Below are 25,367 nucleotides of genomic sequence, written 5' to 3' on the forward strand. Positions count from 1 at the left end.
TGTAACTACTTGGAACCTCTCCAGGGTTAAGAACTCTAGCAAGAGGAGATGGAAGTACTTTAAGAACATAAGAAGAGTCTGTTGGATCAGGCCAATGACCCATCTAGTCCAGCATCCTCACAATGGCCAACCAGATGCCGGTGTGAAACCAGCAAACATGATTCAAGTCCAAGGACACTCTCCTCTTCTGTGGTATCCAGCAACTGGTATTCAGAGAGTCTTCAGGAAGAAACAGGGCCAGGCATCTGAAGGCTCAGTCTGGGCCTGGCTATTGCTGATGCAACACTGCTGCAAATCTAACTTCAAAAGAGTCTACTTTCAGGGCCTCACCAGATAAACATGACATGGAATTGTGTGTTACTTTCCCCAAACAGTGTGTGTTCTAAAGCAGTCTTGGAGGCTGCAACTGAGAGTGGGAGAGTGGCAGGAAGAGAAGCTTCTTATCCCTTTCTCTTGTAACCCTTTCCTCTCCAGTTGTTTTTCAACTCAAAATTGCATGCACATACACACTGGTGCTCTCCCACTTGCAGGAGAAAGTGCATGGGGCCCCCATATCTTGTAAGCAGCTTGGGAGGAGAACACTGAGCTGAAAATTTGCCTGAGAAGATTTAAGAACTTTTTCCTTGCCTGCCCATCTTGAGTGTGTGTGAGAGAGAGGAAAAACACAGTGTACCATATTTTTCGCTCTATAAGACACACATTTTCCTCTCCAAAAATTAAGGGGAAGTGTGTGTGTGTCTTATGGAGCGAATGCAGGCTCCATGGCTTCAGCGATAGCAACACGAAGCCTCCGAAGCGCAGTAGGAGCGCTCCCGCCGTGCTCCGAAGGCTTCGGGTTGCCTTCACTGAAGCCTGGAGAGCAAGAGGGGTCGGTGTGCACTGACCCGTCTCGCTCTCCAGGCTTCAAAGATAGCCGCCTGAAGCCTCTGGAGCGCAGCGGGAGCTCCCACTGCACTCCGGAGGCTTCGGGTTCCTTTTGCTGAAGGGTAGGTGCCCCTTCAGTGAAGGCGCAGCGCCCCTTCAGCTAAGCAGGAGGAGAAATGGAGGAGAATGTTTCTCCTGCCACTTCGCTGAAGGGGTGCTGCGTCCTATGGTCGGGTGCGTCCTATAGAGTGAAAAATACGGTAATTAAATGAAGAGTCCAAGGAACAGCCAGCATTGTGGTTGTCTGCTGAATAGCTCCCTATATTCAGCTCCAACCCTTTCTGCTTTTGCCTTTGGTAGATCAGGTCAGTTTCCTTTCTACACAACCCAACATATTCAAATCACAGTTTCTCTTTATATAGGATGAAGAGGTCTAAGGTTGCAAATATGAACCCAGATGCCTTTTGCACCAATTAAACTGCCCTCTTCCTAACAGAGGTTAACAACATACACAGATACAACCTCTTCCTTCCTTGTTATGAATTGAATTAATCCCATCAGGCTCCAAAGGCCCAAGCGCTCAGAGGCTGTTTGATATGGATCCCGCATCAACTGAGCAACAATCTAGTTTCGCTCCATCTTTTTCCTGTTCAAAGGCACTGCAAAACTAAATACATAAAGGTTATTACATTTACTCATACATGTTTTTCTAAGCTATATGCTATCATCCTTAGTGGCTTGGTCACTAACAATGAATATTGATTAATGATCAATCAAGGTTGACTAGGAATCTGTCCACAGCTTTTTTCAGAACCTTCAGCAATGTGAAGAAGTAATAAAAGTGTTCCTCTGAGCATATACTAAATCCTTGTTTATTGCTGTACCGAATTCTAGCTCCCATGCTAGTAATTCCTAAAATGTATGTCAGGGCACAATGGTATGCTGCCTGCAACAAATAATTAAATTGTGATGGCTCCTGAGTGCCAAAAAAGCCAACATACAAAAGAGCCTGCCTGTTGGAACTCTGCATGATAGGAATAAAAGTCTATAATTATGTTACACACGAACACAAAGCATTCACTGTACAAGCAGAAGGGCAAAGCATACCTTCATGTTTGTGCAATCAGTGTTAGTGTGAAAAGTGTCTCTAGAAATGATGCACCATGCTCACAGGTCTCCCTTGTGTGATCAGAAATTCTGATTGCCCCATGGACAGCCTCACACACAACTGTACACCCATAGGCCCCTTTCACACTAATGATGAACATATGGAAGCTGAGGGGAGATCAGCAGGTGTGCCCATGTCGAGGGCATACCAGCATGCATGATCTCACTTCCCCTTTCTGCATTCAGTTAACAAGGGGGTGATGACTATCTTGTATCTACCTGTGTATCTGAAGAAGTGTGCATGCACACGAAAGCTCATACCAAGAACTAACTTAGTTGGTCTTTAAGGTGCTACTGGAAGGATTTTTTTTTGTTTTGACTATGGCAGACCAACACGGCTACCTATCTGTATCTTGCAGAGGTCTTTTCTGTTGCCTCCTTCCAGTTGGCCTCTGCCGGGAGGGTGAGAAGTCTATCCGATCTCTGTATCTGGTGTGATTCAGCTCACCTGAACACTCCAGATCCAGAGATGTAGAAGCACCTACTCTCGGAGGGGGTTCTCGACTCTAAGTTTGTCGCCTTCCAATCAGGAAGTTTGCCTGAGGGAAGGAGGGCAACCCTCACTTATCTTTTCACGTGTGAGCATGCCACCAGTTTCAATGCAACAAAAGTGTGACCCACTTTTTATCAGAAATTTTGGGGCCACTGCCCTGGACCTTCTATGTCTTCTTTCTCACGACCTTCTTGCCCCTTCCCACCTGTGTCTTCTAATTACAATGCTCCTGTGCCTAGATCAGCTTCCTCCTGCCCACCACGACATTCCCTTCTCCCCAAACCTTTCCTCCATGGCACATTTAGTTATCTCTTCTCTGTAGTCCTGCATCTCCATCGTTGAGAGCTCTCTTCTCATTCTACACCATGTTTGTTATTCATTTTCTTTTCAACATTATAACCCCACCGAGCAAGCACCATGTCACGTTTGTGTTAAACAGTTGAAAATAAATAATGAACAGCTACAAATCAAGCAATTTACATACATGCAATTATCACAGCAACCCTCTTAAGATTTTACACATACTCCAAGATCCGGGTTTCCTCTGTCCTCTCACACACCTAAAAGTTCAGGAGGCTGAAAAAAGTACAGATTGGGAGAGAAGAAATTGTTGGTGGTTTATCCTAAACTGTATTGAGACTCCAGTTATGCCCCCATGGGTTGGCATTGCGAGTGGGGAAAACCTTGGCCTGAATAGCACAGGCCTCCGCTGTGTGTTGCCATGGCAACCTCACCAGGTCTTTCTGCAGCAGAGGCTGTAGCAAATGCGCCAAGAGCCCAATTTGCAGCCACCCCATCGCTGCAACTGAGTCATGGGCACGAACTTCTGTGTGGAAGCCCAGAGGCATATTAAAATGTAGGGATGAAGTAGGAGTTTTTTTGGTGGGGTGGGTAGGCAGGAATTCGATTCGGTTGTTTGGGAGCTTGCCTTATGCCAACTCTGCATGAGCCATCACTAGCACAATCTGCTCTGTCTATATTTGCCATGTACATTTCACAACCTCAGCTCTCTCTTTTCCCTCCCCCCCCCCCATACACCCACCAACAAAGACACGTTTCATAGACCACAAGGGACTAGTAACAGCTGTATACTAATATACCTCTGCAAAGAAAAAAAACATCACATACATAGGGCCATTTAGCAATATAATGAAAGGCGGTATGTGAATTCTAATAATAATTATTATTATAATTAAATATTGTTTACATTTAAGCCATTTTAGCTGATTCATAATGTAAATTTCAACAAATTCATATCTGCATATTTGAACAAGAACATGCGGTGCTCTTTTCAGTAACTTCTATACACTTGTGAAACTAATTTCTTGTGGAGAGCCATCAATACGTGAGCTTTACATTTTCCAGAAGTACTATAAAACTTTGGCTTGAAATAGCATTCTGTGGCGAGGAATAAGCAGGTGTTAGTAAAACTAAATTTTTCGTGGTTTTTGTTTTGTTTTTATTTGTTTCACTATTACTGTACAGTGGCCTGATTTGCACATCACACTTAGTCAAACTTTGCCTTAGTCCAAACTAAGGGCCAGATTTGATGAAGTGAAGGGCCATGAGGACCGGCCAAAGGGCCAATCAAAGTTGTTCACCTTTTTTTAGGATTGAAGTTGGCAGGGTTTTTTAAGGATTTTACTCCTGGAAATAAACAGCTGCAGGGGCCAGATTAAACCGACCAGGGGGCCGGATTAGTGGAAATGTATGAGGAAATGTATGGACTTCTGGAGAGAAGCTCACATTTGCTTTGCTCCAAACCCAGCCTTTTTGCTCCTGCACCACACTGAGCCAAGCCAAGGGCTTAGCACGTCTTCCGAACCTGGGCTAAGTCTCATTAGAATCATATAAACTACCAGCACTTCTGACTTCTCCAGCTGCTGTATCCTCTATTAATTTACCTGAAGCAGCCTGTACTCAGCTGGCTTCTGAAGCAGGATGTGCTGAGTAAACTAATCATGATTGTTTGAAAAAGGTGCATTTAAAAGAAACTTTGGCATTCTTTGCCCATCTGCAAGGATTTCCATGGGTGCGCACTGTGGTCAAAATGAATTTTCCACAACCTAGAGACTGAGGCAAGTAGCAAGAAATATGAAGAAGAGGAACTCTATTGCATCCATGAGTTCATGAAGAAATATTTTTAAAGGCATCCCAAACACCTCCCCAAAAGCCAGAATAAGAGTGAGTTGGGTTAGGCTATTTGTATTGGTTAGGGGTTTGGGGAGGCAGATTGTTGCTGTTATCGATTTTTGTATCATAAAGGTAAAGGTAAAGAGACCCCTGACCATTAGGTCCAGTTGTGACCGACTCTGGGGTTGTGGTGCTCATCTCGCTTTATTGGCCGAGGGAGCCGGCGTTTGTCCGCAGACAGCTTCCAGGTCATGTGGCCAGCATGACTAAGCCGCTTCTGGCAAACCAGAACAGCACACGGAAACACCGTTTACCTTCACGCTGGAGGGGTACCTATTTATCTACTTGCACTTTGTGCTTTCGAACTGCTAGGTTGGCAGAAGCTAGGACCGAACAACGGGAGCTCACTCCGTTGCAGGGATTCGAACTGCCGACCTTCTGATCGGCAAGTCCTAGGCTCTGTGGTTTAACCCACAGCGCCACCCGCGTCCCTTTTGTATCATAATCTTAGAAATTATTGTGATTCACATGGACATTGTTTAATTTGGTTCCGTACTTTTGATGCTTTATTTATTATGACTACTTTTTATGTTTGTAATTATGTAAATTTGCAGTGTTGTGTGCCACCTTGAGCATGGTTTGAACTGTTAACGGAAAGGTGGCATACAAGTAAAACTATGTACATATGTATGTATGTAGTGTCTGCCAAGGCCAGGTGTCAAAAATTAGAAGACTGGCAGTAAAAACTAGGGCCACTTTGATGTAGGCCCTCAGAGAATCACAGACCTGTAGCATCTTATGTGGAAGAAATGGAAGATCTCCTCTGAATCAGTCCCTTGCTAGCTGGCTAGCTCTAGAGCTGATGAGGGGTTACAGGCTGGATGATGGAGAGTTAAAATAAAAGGCCACTGCTCTTTCCTTCACCATCCTTTGTCACTTATCTTCTCTGGATGGCTCTTTTCTCTCTCTGTTTACTTTCTTTCCCCCCTACATACTCCAGTCTCCTACACTAGGACAAAAAAGAGTGCTTTGCTGATAGCCACTAAGAAGTGATAAAACTATGTAGCACTTCACATTGCAGGTTGGGACTCACTTGATCAACCTGTAGTCTGAAATAAACAGACACAGGGTCAAGCACATTGGTCTGTGTTTCAGCGTTAAGTGTGGACCAAGTATATATGATAGTGAACATCTCAATAGCTATACTAGATAGGGTTAAGTTGTGAGAATGCAACAAATCTGACAGTATTTTTGGACAGCAGAACTTTAAGGTGTGGAGGGAGGACACACAGTTGCACATGAGGCAATAAGAAGAAAAACAACAACAGGATTCTGCATATCTTTATATAATTTGCATGCAAGAGATAAGGCACATGTGGAAGGACCATGCAATGCAGACGATTCTGAAGTTTTGATGGGTGGATGAGTCATACAGGCAGAAGGTGAGTTGCATGTAGATGATTGGAGGGTGCTGTAATAATTATGTAGGGAGAATTAGATTGTTGACAGGATGAGTGGGGGTTATGCACTGATATCATAAAAAAACAAATATAGCAGCCTGCACAATTAAATTCTACTTTGCTTATAAGATTGATAATCATTTTTAGCTCAGCAAATGAGCAATTGACATATATTTGTTTTGGGTCCTGAGATGAGAGATTTACATATTTTCTTTCAAATAATGCACAAGCCTCATGGGAAACACATTTTAACAGCGCTCATGCCATGATGCGTTGACCCAGTGTGGCACAGTGACCTAGATGAGGAAGCTGTAGGTTCAAATCCTCCTCTGTATGACCATGCGTGTGCTACATGTACACATGCATGCATGCATTATGAGGATTATGTGTGCAGGTGGAGAGGCCCACTTTTGTCTTGGGCATACCCACAACTGGCATGCAACCACAAAATACTATCCAACACAGAATGAGGCACTAATAATAAATAATAATAAATTTTATTTATATCCCACCCTCCCCAGCCGAAGCCGGGCTCAGGGCGGCTAACAACACTAAAACAGTACAACATTATAAATACATTCTAAAAATTAATTAAAATACAAATTGATGGCAACCATAGACTAAAGCTTTGTAGAGATTGCCAAAGGAGGGAGTCAGGCTGCGCCCTGACCAAAGGCCTGGTGGAACAGCTCTGTCTTACAGGCCCTGCGAAAAGATGTCAAGTCCTGCAGGGCCCTTGTCTCTTGCGACAGGGCATTCCACCAGGTTGGAGCCGCAGTCGAAAAAGCTCTGGCTCTAGTTGAGGCCAGCCTAACCTCTCTGTGGCCTGGGACCTTCAAGATGTTTTTATTTGAAGACCGTAAGTTCCTCTGTGGGGCATACCAGGAGAGGCGGTCCCGTACTGCAATGAGTTTGGGCAATGAGGAACATCTAACCCACAGGCCAAATTAGCCCCATTTGGCTCGTGATGCCAGTTCTCCACAGCCATGTCCAACTGCACCTGATGTCATATAAACAACAGAACTGCAGGGATTGGGTCCACTCAGGAACTCTTGAGTAGAGCTCCCAAGTGGAGCCAATCCCTGTCAAAAACAGTGTTTCCATGAAGCTGAGGCCAAAAGGAATGCATATGGCTGGTGCAAGCCTGGCAGTGATGATAAAGGCATTCCTGCCAAGTAAAATATTGGGACCTTGCTGGGACTTCAGGAAGGAAGGAAAGGGTTCATCCTCACCCAATCCAATCTCAATGAAAATTATCCTCCACATTTAGGTTCTGCTTGTTTTAAACTCATGATTGCAAGCATCAGATCATGTTTGGCCGCAAAGGTGCTGCTGAAGCTAAAAGGGGATTGAGTCTGGTAGCATTACATTCTCAAATCTATGTCACCTAGAGAGGATGACATAGGATTGCACCTAGCACATCAGGGCGCCTGAGGGGTTGCTGGTGCCTGAGGTGACTGACATGGAGGAGAAGTGAATAGCAAAAGCCCTCAAGCCAGGCTGAAAATAGCATGCTGTCTTCAGTTGCCTCCTCACCCTGAGATTCTGTGGCTTTCCCTGAACTCTTAAAGCTAAATCCCTGGAAATTCAGGTCAAAACCTGAGACTTAATAATCCAAGTCGTATCTCAAATGTTCACTCACCAGAATGCACACATTTTATGGAGGATTTTGAGAAAATGTAAGCTGCTACTGCATGCACAAAAGGTCCCTAGCATGCGTGCATGGCATCTGTATGCAAAAAAGCAAAGTACACCTCTCCTGCAGCACGCAGAAAGGAAACCTCAAGGACGCAATGCGCCTGGGCCTTTTATGTGGTGGCACCTCAGCTTTTGAACTCTCTCCCAGAGGTTCACCTTTGTCCTATTGGAACCTGGTAGAAACCTCCTCCTCCACCCCCCTCAGTCTTTTCAGACCTGTGTTATTATACTTTAAATGTTACCTGGTTAGGCCTTTGCCACTGCAATAACGGTGGTGCGTTTTTAGACACTGGAAGCTGCTTTGGAAACTCTCGTGCCGCCATATGTCACCAAATAGTGAAACAAATAAATAAATACCATAGATAAGAGAAACATGCTTGGCTTCTATGGCTAGTATCAGAGATCAGCACCTCAGGCAGTGGCGTAGCGTGGGGGGTGCAGGGGGGGCCGGCCGCACCGGGCGCAACATCTGGGGTTAGGGCAAATCCACAGGTTAGGGGGCGCAAATCCACGGGTTAGGGGGCGCAAATTACTTGCCTTGCCCGGGTGCTGACAACCCACGCTACGCCACTGACCTCAGGATGTTCCAGGAGCAGCAACCTAGTTGCTTCTAAGGACAAACAACCGCCACTGGGAGATTTTTGACCCCTTGGTGCTGAAGCCTCTGTGCTGCTGTAACCAGAGGCACCCCCTTCTCTTCCCCAAACACCCCCTCCGACCCCAAGCAGGCAGCCAAAGGGCAGCTCAAGGGGCAGCGCACTGGCCTGCTGCCTGGGCACAGCATCCCTGCCTCTCTGGGCAAGCAAGCAACTGATCTTGGCCACTGGCAGCACCCGCTGGGCAGGCCCAGGCTCATTCCTCAAGCTGCCCAGAGACTGGCAGGGGTGGCAGCTGCTCTTTCTGAGGGAGGCTGAGGCCCCCACCTGCTCCCTCCAGGTGCTGCACTGGGGGCAGGTAGGCCCCGCCCTGGCCTGCCTGGCAAGAAGGAGGCCCAAGTTCAGTCCCCGGCCTCTCCAGGTGGGGCTGTTGGGAGAGACTCCCTCGCCTGAAATCCTGGAGAGCCGCTGCCAGTCCGTGTGGGCAATACGGATGGCCTCAGGAGGCGGCTGCTCTTGCCGTCGGGAAAGGCGGCTGAGGGAGAAGCAGCTGCCGCAGCCTCCGCTCTCGCTCCGGGAACGACCCGCAAGCGCCACCCGGGAAAAGCGGCACCGCAGCGACGCCTCACGCCCGCTGGGCCCCGTGGCGGAGCCGAGCCGGTGCCTGCCGTCGCCTCGGCTGCCTCACCCGCCGCCGCTGTTCAGGTGGCGAGGTCCGCGCAATCTCTCGCTCGCTCTCCGGGTTGCCGGCAGAGCCAGCCGGGGCGAGGGCCCCTGGAAGCCCGGAGCCGGCCAGGCTAGGGCCGCGTGCGGACGGGAAAGGTCACCTCGCTTGGCGCGGAGCAGAGGCCGAGTGGTCGGGCGGGCGGGCGAGGGAAGGAAGGAGGCCGTGGTGGCGCTGCTCGGCCCGCAGGCCGCCCGGGCGGGCCGGACTCACCCAGCACGAAGTAGGGCAGCTCGGTGTTCTCCAGGTCGTCGACCACCACCATCTCCCCCGGGAAGTCGTTGCGCACCGAGAAGAGCAGCTTGGGCTCGGAGGCCGACGGGCTGTGCATGATGCTCAGGTCGTTCTCCCTCAGGAAGGGCAGCGCCGACACCGTGATGCTCTTCAGCTTGCACTCCATCTCCTTGGAAGGGTCGCCGTCCGCCTCGGCCGGCCCCGCGGCGGCGGCGGCGGCGGCTGCAACGGCGGCGGCGGCCCCGGCAGCGGCGGCGAGGCGGCAGCAGCAGCAGTAGCAGCAAGAGAGCAGGATGCACAGGCGAGCGAAAGCCATCTTGAGGCTTCACCGAGCGAAGATGCTCCCTGGTCCAGAAGCGGGGCTCCGGGTGCCTGCGGCTGGGCGATGCGAGAAGCGAGGGAGGGAGGCTCTTTGTCTGCCGCCGAAAGGGAGCGCGAGGCAGGCGGAGGAGGCGATCACGAAAGCGGGCTCGTCTCCGTTCCCGGCGCCTTCCTCCTCCTTTGCATCTTCTTCGCCGCGCACTCGCGCGCTCAGGCTGCTGCAAGTCGCCACCTGGGTTGGGCAGCGCTGCTGGGGCGGGGAGGGCGATGCACAGCTACATTTGGGGGGTGCAAGGAGGCTTCTCTTTTAAAAAAAGCAAAGGAAAAGGAAAGTCCCTTCCGTGACCCTGAACATGCAAGTGAGAGAGGCCAGGGGAGAGAAGCCCTCTTTGGGGGAACCACGCAGGCAGGGAAGGAGGATAACAGCTTCGCCTGTCCCCCAAGTATTGGCATTCAAAGGTATACTGCCTCTGGAGGCTATGCTTACCTGTTGTGGCTAATAACTGCTTATAAACAATACGGTTTTTTGGGGAGTGGATTATCCAACGTTCATATTTTGAATCCCCACTGCTATCTCAAAGCACTTTTTAAAAAAAATCCTTTTAATCAAGTGAAAGCTGTTGGTTGCTTTTTTAATGGCTTTAGAATTCCATTCCTGTTAAGGGGGAAGAATTTAGCATAAAAGGCAAGGGCTTGTGCTTCCCTGGGTTGTGTTAATCAAGGGACTTTGCTTTTGGAGGATTTGTTGTTTATGAAGATATTGATTCACTAGTGGAGAGTCTCCCTGTGAACCTGGAACTCTGTGAGGAGACAACCCAAGGCCCAAATCGAAATAAGGAAGCTTCCTATGTTATTTTTTCTGATTTGAAACACACCTTTCAGCCTTATTGAGCCTTCACAGCAGCTCCCTCAATTAAAATGCTTGCACAAATGAAAGCAATATAAATGTACAGGCATCTGTCAACTTACACAGGGGTTACGTTCCAGGAACAGCGTGTTATAAGTCAAAATCGCGTATTGTCAAAACACATTGGGTTCAATGGCAGGTGGGGTTGCCAGTCTCTCCCCCCCCCTCAGATGCCTGCACTGTTTCTGTCCCCCAATAATTTTTTTGAAAAGTATTTTACCAAGTGCAAAACGCTGAATAAGCACAAGTTAAATGTGTGCAAGTTGCAAGTTACCTGAATATTGGATTTCTTGTGAAATCTCCAATCTTATACCCGCTTACCTGAATGAGCCTCACTGATCTCAGTAGGACTTACTTCTGAGTAGACATAGAATTATACAGTTGGAAGCAGCGGCAGAGCAAGCCGATCAGGCGCCTGGGGCGGCGCATGCACTCTGTGGGGTGCCTCAGGGTTCTGTCCTCTCCCCCATGCTTTTCAACATTTACATGCAGCCACTGGGAGAGATCATCAGGAGGTTTGGGCTGGGTGTTCATCAGTATGCGGATGATACCCAGCTCTACCTCTCTTTTAAATCAGAACCAGTGAAGGCGGTGAAGGTCCTGTGTGAGTGTCTGGAGGCGGTTGGAGGATGGATGGCAGCTAACAGATTGAGGTTGAATCCTGACAAGACAGAAGTACTGTTTTGGGGGGACAGGAGGCGGGCAGGTGTGGAGGATTCCCTGGTCCTGAATGGGGTAACTGTGCCCCTGAAGGACCAGGTGCGCAGCCTGGGAGTCATTTTGGACTCACAGCTGTCCATGGAGGCACAGTTCAAATCTGTATCCAGGGCAGCTGTTTACCAGCTCCATCTGGTACGTAGGCTGAGACCCTATCTGCCTGCGGACTGTCTCGCCAGAGTGGTGCATGCTCTGGTTATCTCCCGCTTGGACTACTGCAATGCGCTCTACGTGGGGCTACCTTTGAAGGTGACCCGGAAACTACAACTAATCCAGAATGCGGCAGCTAGACTGGTGACTGGGAGCGGCCGCCAAGACCATATAACACCGGTCTTGAAAGACCTACATTGGCTCCCAGTACGCTTCCAAGCACAATTCAAAGTGTTGGTGCTGACCTTTAAAGCCCTAAACAGCCTCGGTCCAGTATATCTGAAGGAGCGTCTCCTCCCCCATTGTTCTGCCCGGACACTGAGGTCCAGCTCCGAGAGCCTTCTGGCGGTTCCTTCACTGTGAGAGGCCAAGTTACAGGGAACCAGGCAGAGGGCCTTCTCGGTAGTGGCACCCTCCCTGTGGAACGCCCTCCCATCAGATGTCAAAGCGATAAACAACTACCTGACATTCAGAAGACATCTGAAGGCAGCCCTGTTCAGGGAAGTTTTTAATATGTGACATTTTAGTGTATTTTTCATCTTTGTTGGAAGCCGCCCAGAGTGGCTGGGGAAACCCAGCCAGATGGGCGGGGTACAAATAATAAATTATTATTATTATCTGTGCCCGGGGCCAGCCAGGGCAGGATGCTCCGCGGGGCCTCTGAGGAGTCTGTCTGCCTCCTCCCACTCAGCTTCCCTACAGCTGAGGGGGAGGTGGCGGGTGGACCATTTGGGGCAGCGTGGAGCCTGCGGGCGCCCAAGCCACCACGTCACTCCCAGGAGAGATGCGTGGCTCGGGTGTGCTGCAGGCCACGCGGTGAGTTCCACCAAGCATTTTGTCACCCCCCTCAGTGGTGACGCCCGGGGCGCCCCACCCCCACCACACACCCCTTCCTGGTTGGAAGGGATCCTGGGGATCATCTGGTCCAACCCCAAGGGTATGCAGCTGTCCCATATTCGGATTGAACCTGCAACCTTGGCCTTATCAGCACCATGCTCTAACCAACTGAGGTATCCAGGCTGACATGTACAAGATCGCACTACAAATGTATCTGCTGATACATGGCTTCTCCTGTTCCCCATTTTGTCTTCGCAACAATCGCTTGAGGTAGGCTTGGCAGCACAATAGTGACTGGACCAAGCCGTCCCAAAGTGCTGCATCCAGCATACCACCCATTACACAACAGCTGCTTTCAAGCAGCAGCCGCAATTTCAAATATGCAAAGATTCAGGGTTCACGCACATTACTCAGGAGCAGGACAGTGCCAAAAGCCCTCTCTGGTTCAGAAGGGGTCTAACATAAAACCAGATTAAGTTGAAAAATACAAAGTCCACCAGATTAATCTATTGTAAGAAATCCATTCATGATTTCTTTTGGTTGGAGCTAGTATTTGTGAGGATGCCATTCTACACTTTATACAGAAGAAAACCCAGATTTACTATCAACAGGAAGCAAGAGGAGGTCATGCCTCCATGGTGAGTCTACCATTGCGATATGTGCATGTGTAAAGCTGTGTTTGTCATAGTCACACTTTACATTTTTTGTATTACACTTAATTAAAAATACAGTGGAACCTTGGGTTGCGAATGTGATCTGTGTGGGAGGCACGTTTGCAACCCGCAGCATTGCCCCCCCCCTTCCCAGAGTTTTTTTAGGGAGGACGGCGCTGCTGGCAAGGATGGAGGAGGCAGGCAGTGGCTGGAGAGTGGCTCCTCCAGTGGGGAAGAGGCGGAAGCTGGACGCGGCGCCTCCTGGCTCAGCTGGCCGCTTCATGCCAAGGTGGCCACGGCAGACGGAGGCTCCAGGCATATGGTGGAGGCGGGCGAGGGCAGCAAGCTGATGCCGGGAGGTGCCATGTCCAGCCTCCGCCACTTCACTGGTGCCCTCCAGAACTTGGCACCCTGCACCACTAGCCTCTTTGGGTAAGACGCCTCTGAGTCTCTCAAATTCAGAAGTAAACTGAGATTTGAATCCGGATCTCCAGGGCAAAAGTCAACACAATACCCACAGGAGAATTGCTTGAAGACTTTGTCAAGGATGTATAACTTGCTGTTGAAATGGAACACTCAGGATGAAACGGTGAAATCTGCTATGATCAAATGGGCACAAGATGTTGGACATAACATTATGTTTGCTGACTGGGAATAGTTTTGGACCACAGGTATGAAGTTCACGGCATGCAATGCCTTAAGAGAGAATATTATGAAAATGATATACAGGTGGTACATGACTCCAGTCAAGCTTGCAAAAATCTATCATTTGCCCGATAATAAATGTTGGAAATGTAAAGAAACTGAAGGTACATTCTTTCACCTTTGGTGGACGTGTCCAAGGATTAAGGCTTTCTGGGAGATGATATATAATGAAATGAAAAAGGTATTTAAATATACCTTCCTGAAGAAACCAGAGGCCTTTCTCCTGGGCATTGTCGGCCAATTGGTGCCAAAGAAGGATAGAACTTTCTTTATGTATGCCACAACAGCAGCAAGAAAACTTATTGCAAAGTATTGGAAGACACAAGATCTACCCACTCTGGAAGAATGGCAGATGAAGGTGATGGACTACATGGAACTGGCAGAAATGACCGGCAGAATCCGAGACCAGGGAGAAGAGTTGGTGGAAGAAGACTGGAAGAAATTTAAAGACTATCTACAGAAATATTGTAAAATTAATGAAAGTTAAAATGATGTTGGATGGAAAGTTATGTGGTTTTTAGCTATAACGCTATAAGGAGTATGAAAAAATGGGCTATTAACAGTCAAAAATTCAATGTTACATATTACTTTAAGATTAAAGAGTAGGATAAACAAAGAGGGGAAGGATTTGCTGAACTAACAAATTGAACTGGAATACAAAAAGGGAGGTGTGAGGAGGTCCGGGAAATAAGCAAATGAAAGAAAGCGATGGAAAGATGGAATTGTTTTTTATCTATTTTTACTTTGTATCTTTCTTTTTTCTTGTTTTATTTTGTAAAATTCTAATAAATATCTTTTAAAAAAGAGAGAGAGAATTGCTTGAAGTGAAAGTGTGTTTTGCAAAATTTGTTGCACACCTGTCAAAGTGGCCCGGAGGATCTGGCCCATGAGGTTAGAAAAATCTTCCACCTCTGATTTATCTACTTGCATGGTTCCAGTCCAAGCCCCTCACAATCTCCATTTTATCCAGTCACCTCTGACCTATACAGCCATGTGTATCCAGCAAAGCCTTTCTACCTTCCCACTGATTCTACCACCCAGGTTGGATCACACAGGAAAGGTTTTAGAATCTGAAAGCACTTCCTTTCAAAGCTATAGACTCCACTTTCTGTTCTTCAAGGCCCTTTACACCAGCATGCCAGGCAGAATCTAAGCACAATGAGAACTTCATTATTCTTTCACTGATGGCCTCAGCAATGGCAACTAGTAACTCAAAGGAAAGGGCTCTCAGCTGGATCTGTGGGGTGCTCCCTCTCCCTCTAATGGCCTCAGCCATCTAGATGTTCATGATGGGAACATGAGGTTCTCCCCAACCCTACTCTGCACCCTCCTTGAGTCTTTTGCCTGCCTGGAATGTGTTTTTGAACAGCTATTATGCCTCTCGCATGCTTGGATGAAGGGCTGTGTTTGTGTGTGTGTGTGTGTGTGTGTGTGTGTGTGTGTGTGACTATCTATGTGTAAACCTCTGACTTTTACATGGCTGGGAAGTAGCCTAGTGTTACAAAAATAAGAGATACTATTGTTTTGCCTCTGGCCGCAGCCACCTAAAGTATTGAGGCCAATGGAATCATGTCTGAAGCAAGTACTGCCATCCCCACAACCAATCCCCCCCCCCCCCCATTGTTCTAATCACTAACTAAGAACATAAGAAGAGCCCGCTGGATCAGACCAAGGGCCCATCTAGTCCAGCATCTTGTTCTCACAATGGCCACATGTCCGGGAAATCCTTGAGCACGACCAGATCACAAGAGACCTGTGGTTTCCAGCCTCCTTTAAGGACATCCAAGTCTCTGGCCATCACTGCCTCCTTTGAGTTCCATATGTTAACTATGCACTGTGTGAAGAAGAACTTTCTTTTATTCATTCTGAATCTCCCAACATTTATTTAACTCCCAAGAAGCTATTTAGAATGTATAAGATTGTTTCAAACGTTTGCTGGGAGCACCAAAAATATGAAGGAGCATTTTATCATGCCTGGTGGACTTGTGAAAAAGCTAAGAGTTGTTGGATACAAATACATACATTGATACAGCAGATTCTAAAGGTTAATATCCAACTGAAGCCAGAACACTTTCTTTTGAGGCTAATGGGCATACAATTAGAAAAGGATTATGGAAGATTACTCCAATGTAAGATTACAGCGACGAGACTGCTATATGCACAAAGAGGGAAAGACACAGCCTTACACACTATAGAAGATTGGCTGATAAAATTATTGGACTTGGCTGAGATGGTTAAGCTAACATGTTTAATTAGAGGAAAAAATCATTACTGACATTTGTTAAGGATTGGAAATTTCTTATGGACTTTTGGCATGAAAGAGAAAATGAACTTGTAATATATGGATTTGAAGATTGAAAAAATGCTGGTTTATAGAAGGTAGAATGGTTGGATCTTAAAGAATGAATATCATATGTAGCTGCAGAGAGCCGGAAATCCTTTTAATTCACTATATCTTTCTTTAGTTTCTTTCTTTTCCTTTTCTCTTGCTTTCCCCTTCTTTATGTTCAATACCACCTGTACAGAACCCTAGCATGGTAGTCTTTCAGTTTAGTCTTTCATTTCTGACCCTAATAACAATGACTGCTGTATTTCCCTTAGTGCTGGAAAGGTTGCTATAGTGGCACAGGCAGCTTATTGAATGTTCCTTGTGATATCAGCATGTCAGAAGTCCTTCTTGTACACCATTTAAAATTAAGCCATCCCTAAGGGACAAGCTTTCACTGTGTGCTTTGTTTTGCATTTGGAGCCTCTGTGCTGCTCCTCTGCAATGTGGGACTGCACACTTCACTTCCTACAATTAAACACACACACACAACACAACACTACCCTGTGGGATAAGGCTGTGGCACTGTGGTCTAAACCACTGAGCCTCTTGGGCTTGCCGATCAGAAGGTCGGCGGTTCGAATCCCCATGACAGGGTGAGCTCCCATTGTTCTGTCCCAGCTCCTGCCATCCTAGCAGTTCGAAAGCATACCGGCACAAGTAGATAAATAAGTACAGCTGCGGCGGGAAGGGAAACAGCATTTCCATGCACTCTGGCACTTGTCACTGTCCTCCATGCACCAGTAGTGGTTTACAATACAATAATCTTTATTGTCATTGTCCCATACAGAACAACGAAATTGAAAAATCTACATAAAACATTCAAAACCCAACAAGCCTGCTATCCCAGCTATCCCAGCTATCCCAACCTGATTAGCCCCCTAAAAACTCTGATACCCTATTTTTAATACAATATACTCCCAAAGAGACTCCTTACACTGTGTTTAAAACCAAAATCGCATTTGGGTAGAAACTCTTTCTCAGACAGCTAGTCCTAGTCTTTATAACCCTGTACCTTTTTTCAGAAGGTAGAAGCTGAAAGAGATTACTTCCGGGGTGCGCACTATACTGCGCTATCTCTGCAGCTTTCTTATGGCACCTGGAAGCATAGATTTAATCCAAGGTGGGAAGAGTGCACCCAATTATTCTCTCCGCAGTATTTACAACCCAGGATAGCATTGTTTTTTCCCTGACCATGCAGCTCCCAAACCACACACACAGACCATAAGTTAAAACACTCTCCACATTACAATGGTAAAATGCCATCAAAAGGTCCTTTGAAAGATTGTTTTTCCGGAGGATTCTCAGAAAATATAACCTCTGAGAATCATGCTGGCCACATGACCCGGAAAACTGTCTGTGGACAAATGCCGGCTCCCTCAGCCTGAAAGCGAGATGAGCGCCGCAAGCCCATAGTCGCCTTTGACTGGACTTTACCATCCAAGAGACCTTTACTTTTACCTTTTATTTCCTGGTACCAAAGCCACATTTGAGATCAGAACAAGAGCTTTCATGCGCATGCCCATTGCTGAAGAAAAGCAGTGTAACCATAGTAGTAGTCTTGACAGGATCCAAAATGAGGATTTTGCAATTCATTTATTTGTTTGGAACTCTGAATGCTTCCACCGCATTTCAACAAAAAATAGCAAAACTCAAAAACAGCACACAATTCTGTAGTGGTGACTATTTCTTGTTCCAGTCAAAACTGTGTTCTTAAAAGGTACTGCCAGCTGGAAGCCTGATCAATTTTTAACACACATAAATGAGTTAGTAGTTTGGGCACACCTGCCATTACTGACTCCTGCCAATTATTGTCCTTTTAAAACCAAATGCTCCGGTAATAATAATTTTTAAAAGCTTCTGTCTCCGTCACCATGTGAAAAGGCCTACAAAAGTGATAAAGAAATTGACAGCTGTCAACACGGGAAAATGTCACAATACGGCTTTTAATCTATTCAAGGCTTTTCATGCTTTTCTGATACTGCAAGGGGTGGGGCACCCCAGGCTCCAACATTCTCATTCTCAAGGCAGAAATGCCCAGTGAATCTCTGGGGAAGGGTTTGTAAACTCTCTGATGCATTCCAAAAATCAATAGGACTAAACAAATGTATACCCACTGAGGATTCATGGAATCCTGTGAGCCAGCGTGGTGTAGTGGTTCAGAGTGGTGGACTCGTAATCTGGGGAACTGGGTTCGCGTCTCCGCTCCTCCACATGCAGCTGCTGGGTGACCTTGGGCTAGTCACACTTCTCTGAAGTCTCTCAGCCCCACTCACCTCACAGGGTGTTTGTTGTGGGGTAGGAAGGGGAAGGAGAATGTTAGCCGCTTTGAGACTCCTTTGGGTAGTGATAAAGCGGGATATCAAATCCAAACTCCTCCTCCTCCTCTTCTTCTTTTGTGGTGTTTGCAGCCCAATCAGAAACACATGTTTTGCTAGACAAGCACAGAGGCTTCTTAAATTTCCTAGAGAGGACCTTCTGTGTGATGACTTCACCTGCCTCCTTTGGTGGAGAATTCTGTAACAAAGGAGGTAAACTTTTATACAGTGGTACCTCGGGTTAAGTACTTAATTCGTTCTGGAGGTCTGTTCTTAACCTGAAACTGTTCTTAACCTGAAGCACCACTTTAGCTAATGGGGCCTCCTGCTGCCGCTGCACCGCCGGAGCACAATTTCTGTTCTCATCCTGAAGCCAAGTTCTTAAGCCGAGGCAATATTTCTCGGTTAGCGGAGTCTGTAACCTGAAGCCTATGTAACCTGAAGTGTATGTAACATGAGGTACCACTGTACTTCCTCCTGCCTCTGAGGAGACTCTTTTCCTACCATGCTACCAAGCTAAGCAGATGTGTTTTGCTGAAGCTTCTGCTTTTAGCAATGTTTGTTGACACTATGAACAGAATACAATTTTTTAATTAAAAGTATTTTAGCAACAGCCAACTAATCTAGTGGGCATCACAACATCCTGTGATCAAGATTTTCACATGTCAAATGAACTACTTCCTTTTGTCTTCCCTGAACCAGCTGCCGCTCAGTTTCTGTCAGTGACTCTGCAGGCTGGCAGGGAAAGCAGAATTATCTTTATCTGTTCCACTATTCCCGGTTTTATCAACCTGCTTCATTTTTTCCTAAGCCCCAAAGCCTAATGAATCACACGGAATAAAGTTCTCAATTGCTGGACTTTGCTGAAGTTATCTCACTGGTTAGACATCATGATATTGTTACGAAAGTTGGGTGCCACCCCCACTCTCTGCAAGTTTCCAGGGGGGTTCCAGGCACTTACCCAGGGTCTGTGTTGCTTTGGAGAATTGAGACATGGCAGAGACTGTCATAGTTTATTCACCTATTTACACTTTCAGTCTGCATTGAGGGAGTCTGGATCTTGCAGCACAGTTATTTCATGAGGGGCTTGTCACTCACTCCCACCCGCTCCCAGCCAGCCTTCCACCAAACTGCCCAAGATGAATCTTTCTGTTTTTGTTTTCCCATTCTTCCCAGCACACCTTGCTAAATACTCTCTTTCCTGTCACTTTGAACCCACACCCCATCACCATGGCAACCTCTGTCAGCCCAAGCTCTCAGATAGGCCATCAACCCTTTTGTCATGTTAATACCTCTATCCCAGGTGAGGCCCTGGCTTGGAAAGTGGCCTGTACTTTTCCACTGACCACTAATCTTCTCTTCAATACTTCAGATAATCAAAATCCTACCATTTATTAATTTCTGTAGGTAAAGGTAAAGGGACCCCTGACCGTTAGGTCCTGTCACGGACGACTCTGGGGTTGCGGTGTTCATCTCACTTTATTGGCCGAGGGAGCCGGCGTACAGCTTCTGGGTCATGTGGCCAGCAGGACTAAGCCACTTATGGCGAACCAGAGCAGCACATGGAAATGCAGTTTACCTTCCTGCTGGAGTGGTACCTATTTATCTATTTGCACTTTGATGTGCTTTCGAACTGCTAGGTTGGCAAGAGCAGGGACCGAACAACGGGAGCTCATCCGTTAAAGCAGAGGCAGTTACTCCTTTTAGCCCAAGGGCCTCTGACAGACACATGCCAGCACCAGGTGTGTCCCATAGTGTAGTTAAAATGTGCATGATGAGACATGACACAGGCACCCCCTCCTCCGCTAGTCCATTCAGGTCATCTGAGAGGGCCTCCCTTCATCCAATGACCAGTCTGAAGACTGGAAAGAGCCAATCAGCATCACCTTCAGAGTGCTGGGGTGCCCCTCCCCAATGCCTTGTCCAATATATATTTGCCAGAGCTGCCACAATTGGTGGGGGCAGAGAAAAAATTGCTTGGATCAGGCCACCCAGCTAGGGATTAACCACTTGCAGCTCTTCCTATAGTGCAAAGCCCCGCCTAACCACCAAATGCATAGTTTTGTTCTTTTGCAATGCAAAAACAAAAGCTGGTTTTTTTTATTAAAAATGTTCAAGGAAATTGATATAGTTGCTTTCATTCAGATGATTAATCAGGGAATACGCATAGCCAATGAACAAAGTTTCTGGCAGTTGCCTATGGGAGTTCTATAGGTGCGGCTAGGAGCAGAGCTGGTAATTATGCTGCTCCCGTTTTATTTATCTGAATGCATTATTTATGCCTTTTCACAAAGTTCCATTCTTTTAATATACTACTGTGTATTAAAGGGACAACCGTTTGAAATCTAATCAGTTTGAAGACTGAGTTAAGAGTCATTTTAAGCGCCATATTTCTCAGTGGGAGCCCCAGCCAATTCCCCACCCCCACCCCACTATGCTTTTGGGAGGAAATGTTTGGCTTTCTGTTACTGATTTGCAGATCCATTCAAATAATATTGGGCTTGGTTGGGGGATATAATAGAATTTCGTGCGTGGGACAATTTAGCGGCACCCAGTCATGGCTGTTCTGCTTTAAGCTGGGAGTGGGAAAGCAGATTTCTGGAATCCAAATAAATAACATTCTAGAGCCATTTGATCAGTTCCCCTTTTTCCAACCCCTAATAATAATAATAATAATAATAATAATAATAATAATAATATAATACCTTTATTGTCAATGTACAACCTGTGTACAGTGAAATTAACCAAGCCTCCCACCCCCAAACACTCCATCTCTTTGCACTCTGTGTGCTTGTCGCACAACACACCAACCGCAAAAGTATGCATAAGTAGGTGAAGTCCGCACCTCGCACCACATTGTTCAAACACATCCATACACATATTATTCCAAACAACACACACCCTTCTCGGGAGCTCAAAGCCGCAGCATATGAACGCGCTGCCATCTTGTGTGTATTGAGGCATGGGGGGGGTGGATTTTCATTGGAACCAAGGTGTAGGGGGGTGGTAAAGGTCAAATACTCCTCCCTCCACTCACAAACATTATTGTTCCCCTCTCACCCATGGCAATTTCAGGGGCTGGGGAGAGAAAATACTTTGGTGTATTGGGGAAATGCCCAGTTAATGTGACAGACTGATTCTTAAAGGTAAAGGTACCCCTGCCCGTACGGGCCAGTCTTGCCAGACTCTAGGGTTGTGCGCCCATCTCACTCAAGAGGCCGGGGGCCAGCACTGTCCAGAGACATTTCCGGGTCACGTGGCCAGCGTGACGAAGCTGCTCTGGCGAGCCAGAGCCGCACATGGAAACACCGTTTACCTTCCCGCTAGTAAGCGGTCCCTATTTATCTACTTGCACCTGGGGGTGCTTTCGAACTGCTAGGTGGGCAGACGCTGGGACCGAACGACGGGAGCGCACCCCGCCGCGGGGATTCGAACCGCCGACCTTTCGATCGGCAAGCCCTAGGCGCTGAGGCTTTTACCCACAGCGCCACCTGCGTCCCCTTGACTGATTCTTAGAGAGATGGAAATAGGAAATAGCTAGAGGCCATTCTCACCCTGCATATACCCTGTAGGATGGGTCATCTCCCCCCCCCCCCCCGGAAGTTACACAGCTGTGCCACTGGGCATAAAATAAATAAAAGAAGTCAGGTTTGGTGAGGCAGGGGGAGCTGAATAGGGGAAACACAGAAGAAGAATGCTTTGATTCCTGTGGCATGCAGACGTCCCATAACAATGGACTGAAAAGAAGCATATTTGCTCCACACAAAAATGTGATGTAGGTGCAAGCGAAAGTGTTTCCTTTCCACAGTAAATGGCCAGTTGTGCAGGCAGCCTTAGAATTAAAATAAGGAGTCATGTTCAGCCTGTTTCTCCCGATGCCAAAGCAAACGGGGCTAGTCATATGATTAATTATGTGTTTTGAATCTCAAAACTAAATACACTTGCTGGGAGAAATTCTCATTGATTTGTTGAATGGAACTTGCATCCAAGTAAGCGTGTTTGAAATCAATTGGAGCCAGAACTGTGAACACTAAACAAAAGGAAAGAAATCCTCTGTTGATCATACCAGCAGGGCCAGTTGGTGCAGGACTCAAATGTGGGGGGGCTGGTTCTTTACTGCCAGGACCTGGCAAGGGCTTCTGGCCATTGGGCAACCCTCATACCTACGGGACTGCCTCTCCCAGTATGCCCCACGGAGGACCTTAAGGTCCATAAATAGCAATCCCGGACCCTAAGAAAGTTAGATTAGCCTCAACCAGAGCCAGGGCCTTTTCAACTCTGGCTCTGGCCTGGTGGAACGCTCTGCCTCATGAAACCAGGGTCCTGCGGGATCTGATCTCTTTCTGCAGGGCCTGTAAGACAGAGTTGTTCCGCCTGGCCTTTGGCTTGGAGCCAATTTGATTCCCTCCCCCTCTTTCTTTTTTCCTTTCTCCTCCTGTGAAGAGGCTGCATCTTAATGTTTTAGTGTTGTATTTTAATCTTGTTTTTTAAATTGTATTTTAATCAACTTGTTTTTATTATTGGTTGCTAGCTGCCCTGAGCCCGGTCTTGGCTGGGGAGGGTGGGGTATAAATAAAATTTGTTGTTGTTGTTGTTATTGTTGTTGTTGTTGTTGTTGTTGTTGTTGTTGTTGTTGTTATTATTATTATTATTATTATTATTATTATTATTATTATCTGATTCTAGGCCTGGAGGGATGCACTTGAAATACAGTGGGCAGTAAGGGTGTGAAACAGTTCTCTGTATATCCAAAATTACAAGGCAGATTGGGGTCATTTGGGAAAGTTCTCACATTTCTGAGTTGGCTCACACCACTGACAAGGGTGGAATCTACACACATATAAAAAAACCATTCTGAAAATGCTTTTTTTTTTTTAAGCGTTTTTAAAAAGACATTGAATTTCCCATGAGGCTCACCATCGCCATCTAGTGTCACATTGTATATCGTGCTTAAAACACACTTGAAGCATTTTATTTGCAGCTGTATAGCTTAGTCCCAAAAGCAATGACAAACCTAGACAGCATCTTGAGAAGTAGAGACGTCACCTTGCCAACAAAGGTCCGTATAGTAAAAGCTATGGTTTTCCCAGTAGTGATGTATGGAAGTGAGAGCTGGACCATAAAGAAGGCTGATCGCCGAAGAATTGATGCTTTTGAATTATGGTGCTGGAGGAGACTCTTGAGAGTCCCATGGGCTGCAAGAAGATCAAACCTCTCCATTCTTAAGGAAATCAGCCCTGAGTGCTCACTGGAAGGACAGTTCGTGAAGCTGAGGCTCCAATACTTTGGTCACCTCATGAGAAGAGAAGACTCCCTGGAAAAGACCCTGATGTTGGGAAAGATGGAGGGCACAAGGAGAAGTGGACGGCAGAGGATGAGATGGTTGGATAGTGTCTTTGAAGCTACAAACATGAGTTTGACCAAACTGCGGGAGGCAGTGGAAGACAGAAGTGCCTGGCGTGTTCTGGTCCATGGGGTCACGAAGAGTCGGACACGACTAAACGACTAAACAACAACAACAAGCTTAGTCCCAAGCTCTCTTCCGGGTCGCTGCCGAATGAAAGGAAGAGGCGGCAAGGAAACTCCTGCTGCAGAGAGATGCTTGCCTCTTTCTGCTTCTTTTCTCAAATCTCTCTGGGAGCTCTGTGCAGCAGGCTGTTGCAAGAGGCTCTTGGAGAAGTTTCAAAAAACAGCAGGAAGAGGCTCAGGGCTGACTTTATTCCCTTCCTCTCAGCAACGCAACTGGATCCCTGGGTGAGTTAGCCTGAAGTTGAACGCCAGTGGGAGAAGGCTGGGAGAGAGGAATTATCTGACTGGCACAAACATTCCCCACACCCCCTCTCCCCTAGGCTCCAATATTCCTCACTTCAGGCCCTCCCCCCATTTTTTTGTCCCCCACAAGAGCACTTCTTCTCTTTTGTAAATAACTATTTATTATTTCAAAAATAATAATCAATAAAATAAAGATACAAAAATCAAACCACCATCTAACATTTATACTTCTAATAAAAAAACCCTGCCATTTTACAAACCTTCTTTTGAGGTTTTTTGAACCTATAGAATCATAGAGTTGGAAGAGACCACAAGGGCCATCGAGTCCAACCCCCTGCCAAGCAGGAAACACCATCAGAGCACTCCTGACATATGGTTGTCAAGCCTCTGCTTAAGGACCTCCAAAGAAGGAGACTCCACCACACTCCTTGGCAGCAAATTCCACTGTCGAACAGCTCTTACTGTCAGGAAGTTCTTCCTAATGTTTAGGTGGAATCTTCTTTCTTGTAGTTTGGATCCATTGCTCCGTGTCCGCTTCTCTGGAGCAGCAGAAAACAACCTTTCTCCCTCCTCTATATGACATCCTTTTATATATTTGAACATGGCTATCATATCACCCCTTAACCTCCTCTTCTCCAGGCTAAACATGCCCAGCTCCCTTAGCCGTTCCTCATAAGGCATCGTTTCCAGGCCTTTGAACATTTTGGTTGCCCTCCTCTAGACACGTTCCAGTTTGTCAGTGTCCTTCTTGAACTGTGGTGCCCAGAACTGGACACAGTACTCCAGGACTGGACACAGTACTCCAGACTTCCTTCCACCCCCTTCTACCGGTTCTTTACATCTTACATCACTCTCTGCATTTTGTTATCATTTTTATCCACTTGTTACACCTTTACATTCTCTAATTCTTTACTCTACTTACAAGTGCTTAATTTAAACATGCCAATGTACCAGCTTGTTTACAGTATTTCTGCACATACACAACAAATTTCCCCCACTCTTTTTTAAACACAAGAGCCCTTCCGATCAGGAGAAGGGCGAGTGACACTGGACCAACTACGCAAAACAGCACACACACCCTCCACTGTCCCGAGAAAACCCCTTAATCCCAATTTCATTGCATTTTATTATTTAGTGGATTCACAAAAGGAAAACACACAACAATAAATACATTTAAGAAAGGGACAAGATTAGACATGGATGCACAAAGCTTTTATAACAACAACAGCAGCAGCAGCAGCAACAACAACAACAACAACACTACTTATCGCAAAGTATTGGAAGACACAAGA

The 25,367-nt window shown here is 46.7% G+C and overlaps 1 protein-coding gene and 1 long non-coding RNA gene across 4 annotated transcripts in view; both read right to left on the bottom strand.

Moving 5' to 3' along the window:
* Positions 1-10,054, bottom strand: part of ASTN1 (astrotactin 1) — a 222,469-nt gene extending 212,415 nt beyond the window's left edge. For 2 of the 3 annotated variants that reach the window (XM_028732345.2, XM_077928222.1), the window contains exon 1: positions 9,349-9,605. In XM_028732345.2, coding sequence (XP_028588178.2) covers positions 9,349-9,535 — 187 coding nt within the window. In that variant the 5' untranslated portion in view covers positions 9,536-9,605. Of the gene's footprint in view, positions 1-9,348 lie in introns of all 3 variants that reach the window. The other variant, XM_028732343.2, reaches the window with a different exon arrangement.
* Positions 5,983-8,607, bottom strand: LOC144327748 (uncharacterized). The gene is made up of 3 exons (XR_013392837.1): positions 8,391-8,607; positions 8,058-8,225; positions 5,983-6,128 (listed from the first exon to the last, which is right to left on the bottom strand). It is a non-coding gene; the product is annotated as an uncharacterized LOC144327748 (long non-coding RNA).
* Positions 10,055-25,367: the final 15,313 nt, after the last annotated feature.

The sequence above is a fragment of the Podarcis muralis genome, chromosome 5, assembly GCF_964188315.1.
Source record: "Podarcis muralis chromosome 5, rPodMur119.hap1.1, whole genome shotgun sequence".
Classification (NCBI taxonomy): Eukaryota; Metazoa; Chordata; class Lepidosauria; order Squamata; family Lacertidae; genus Podarcis; species Podarcis muralis.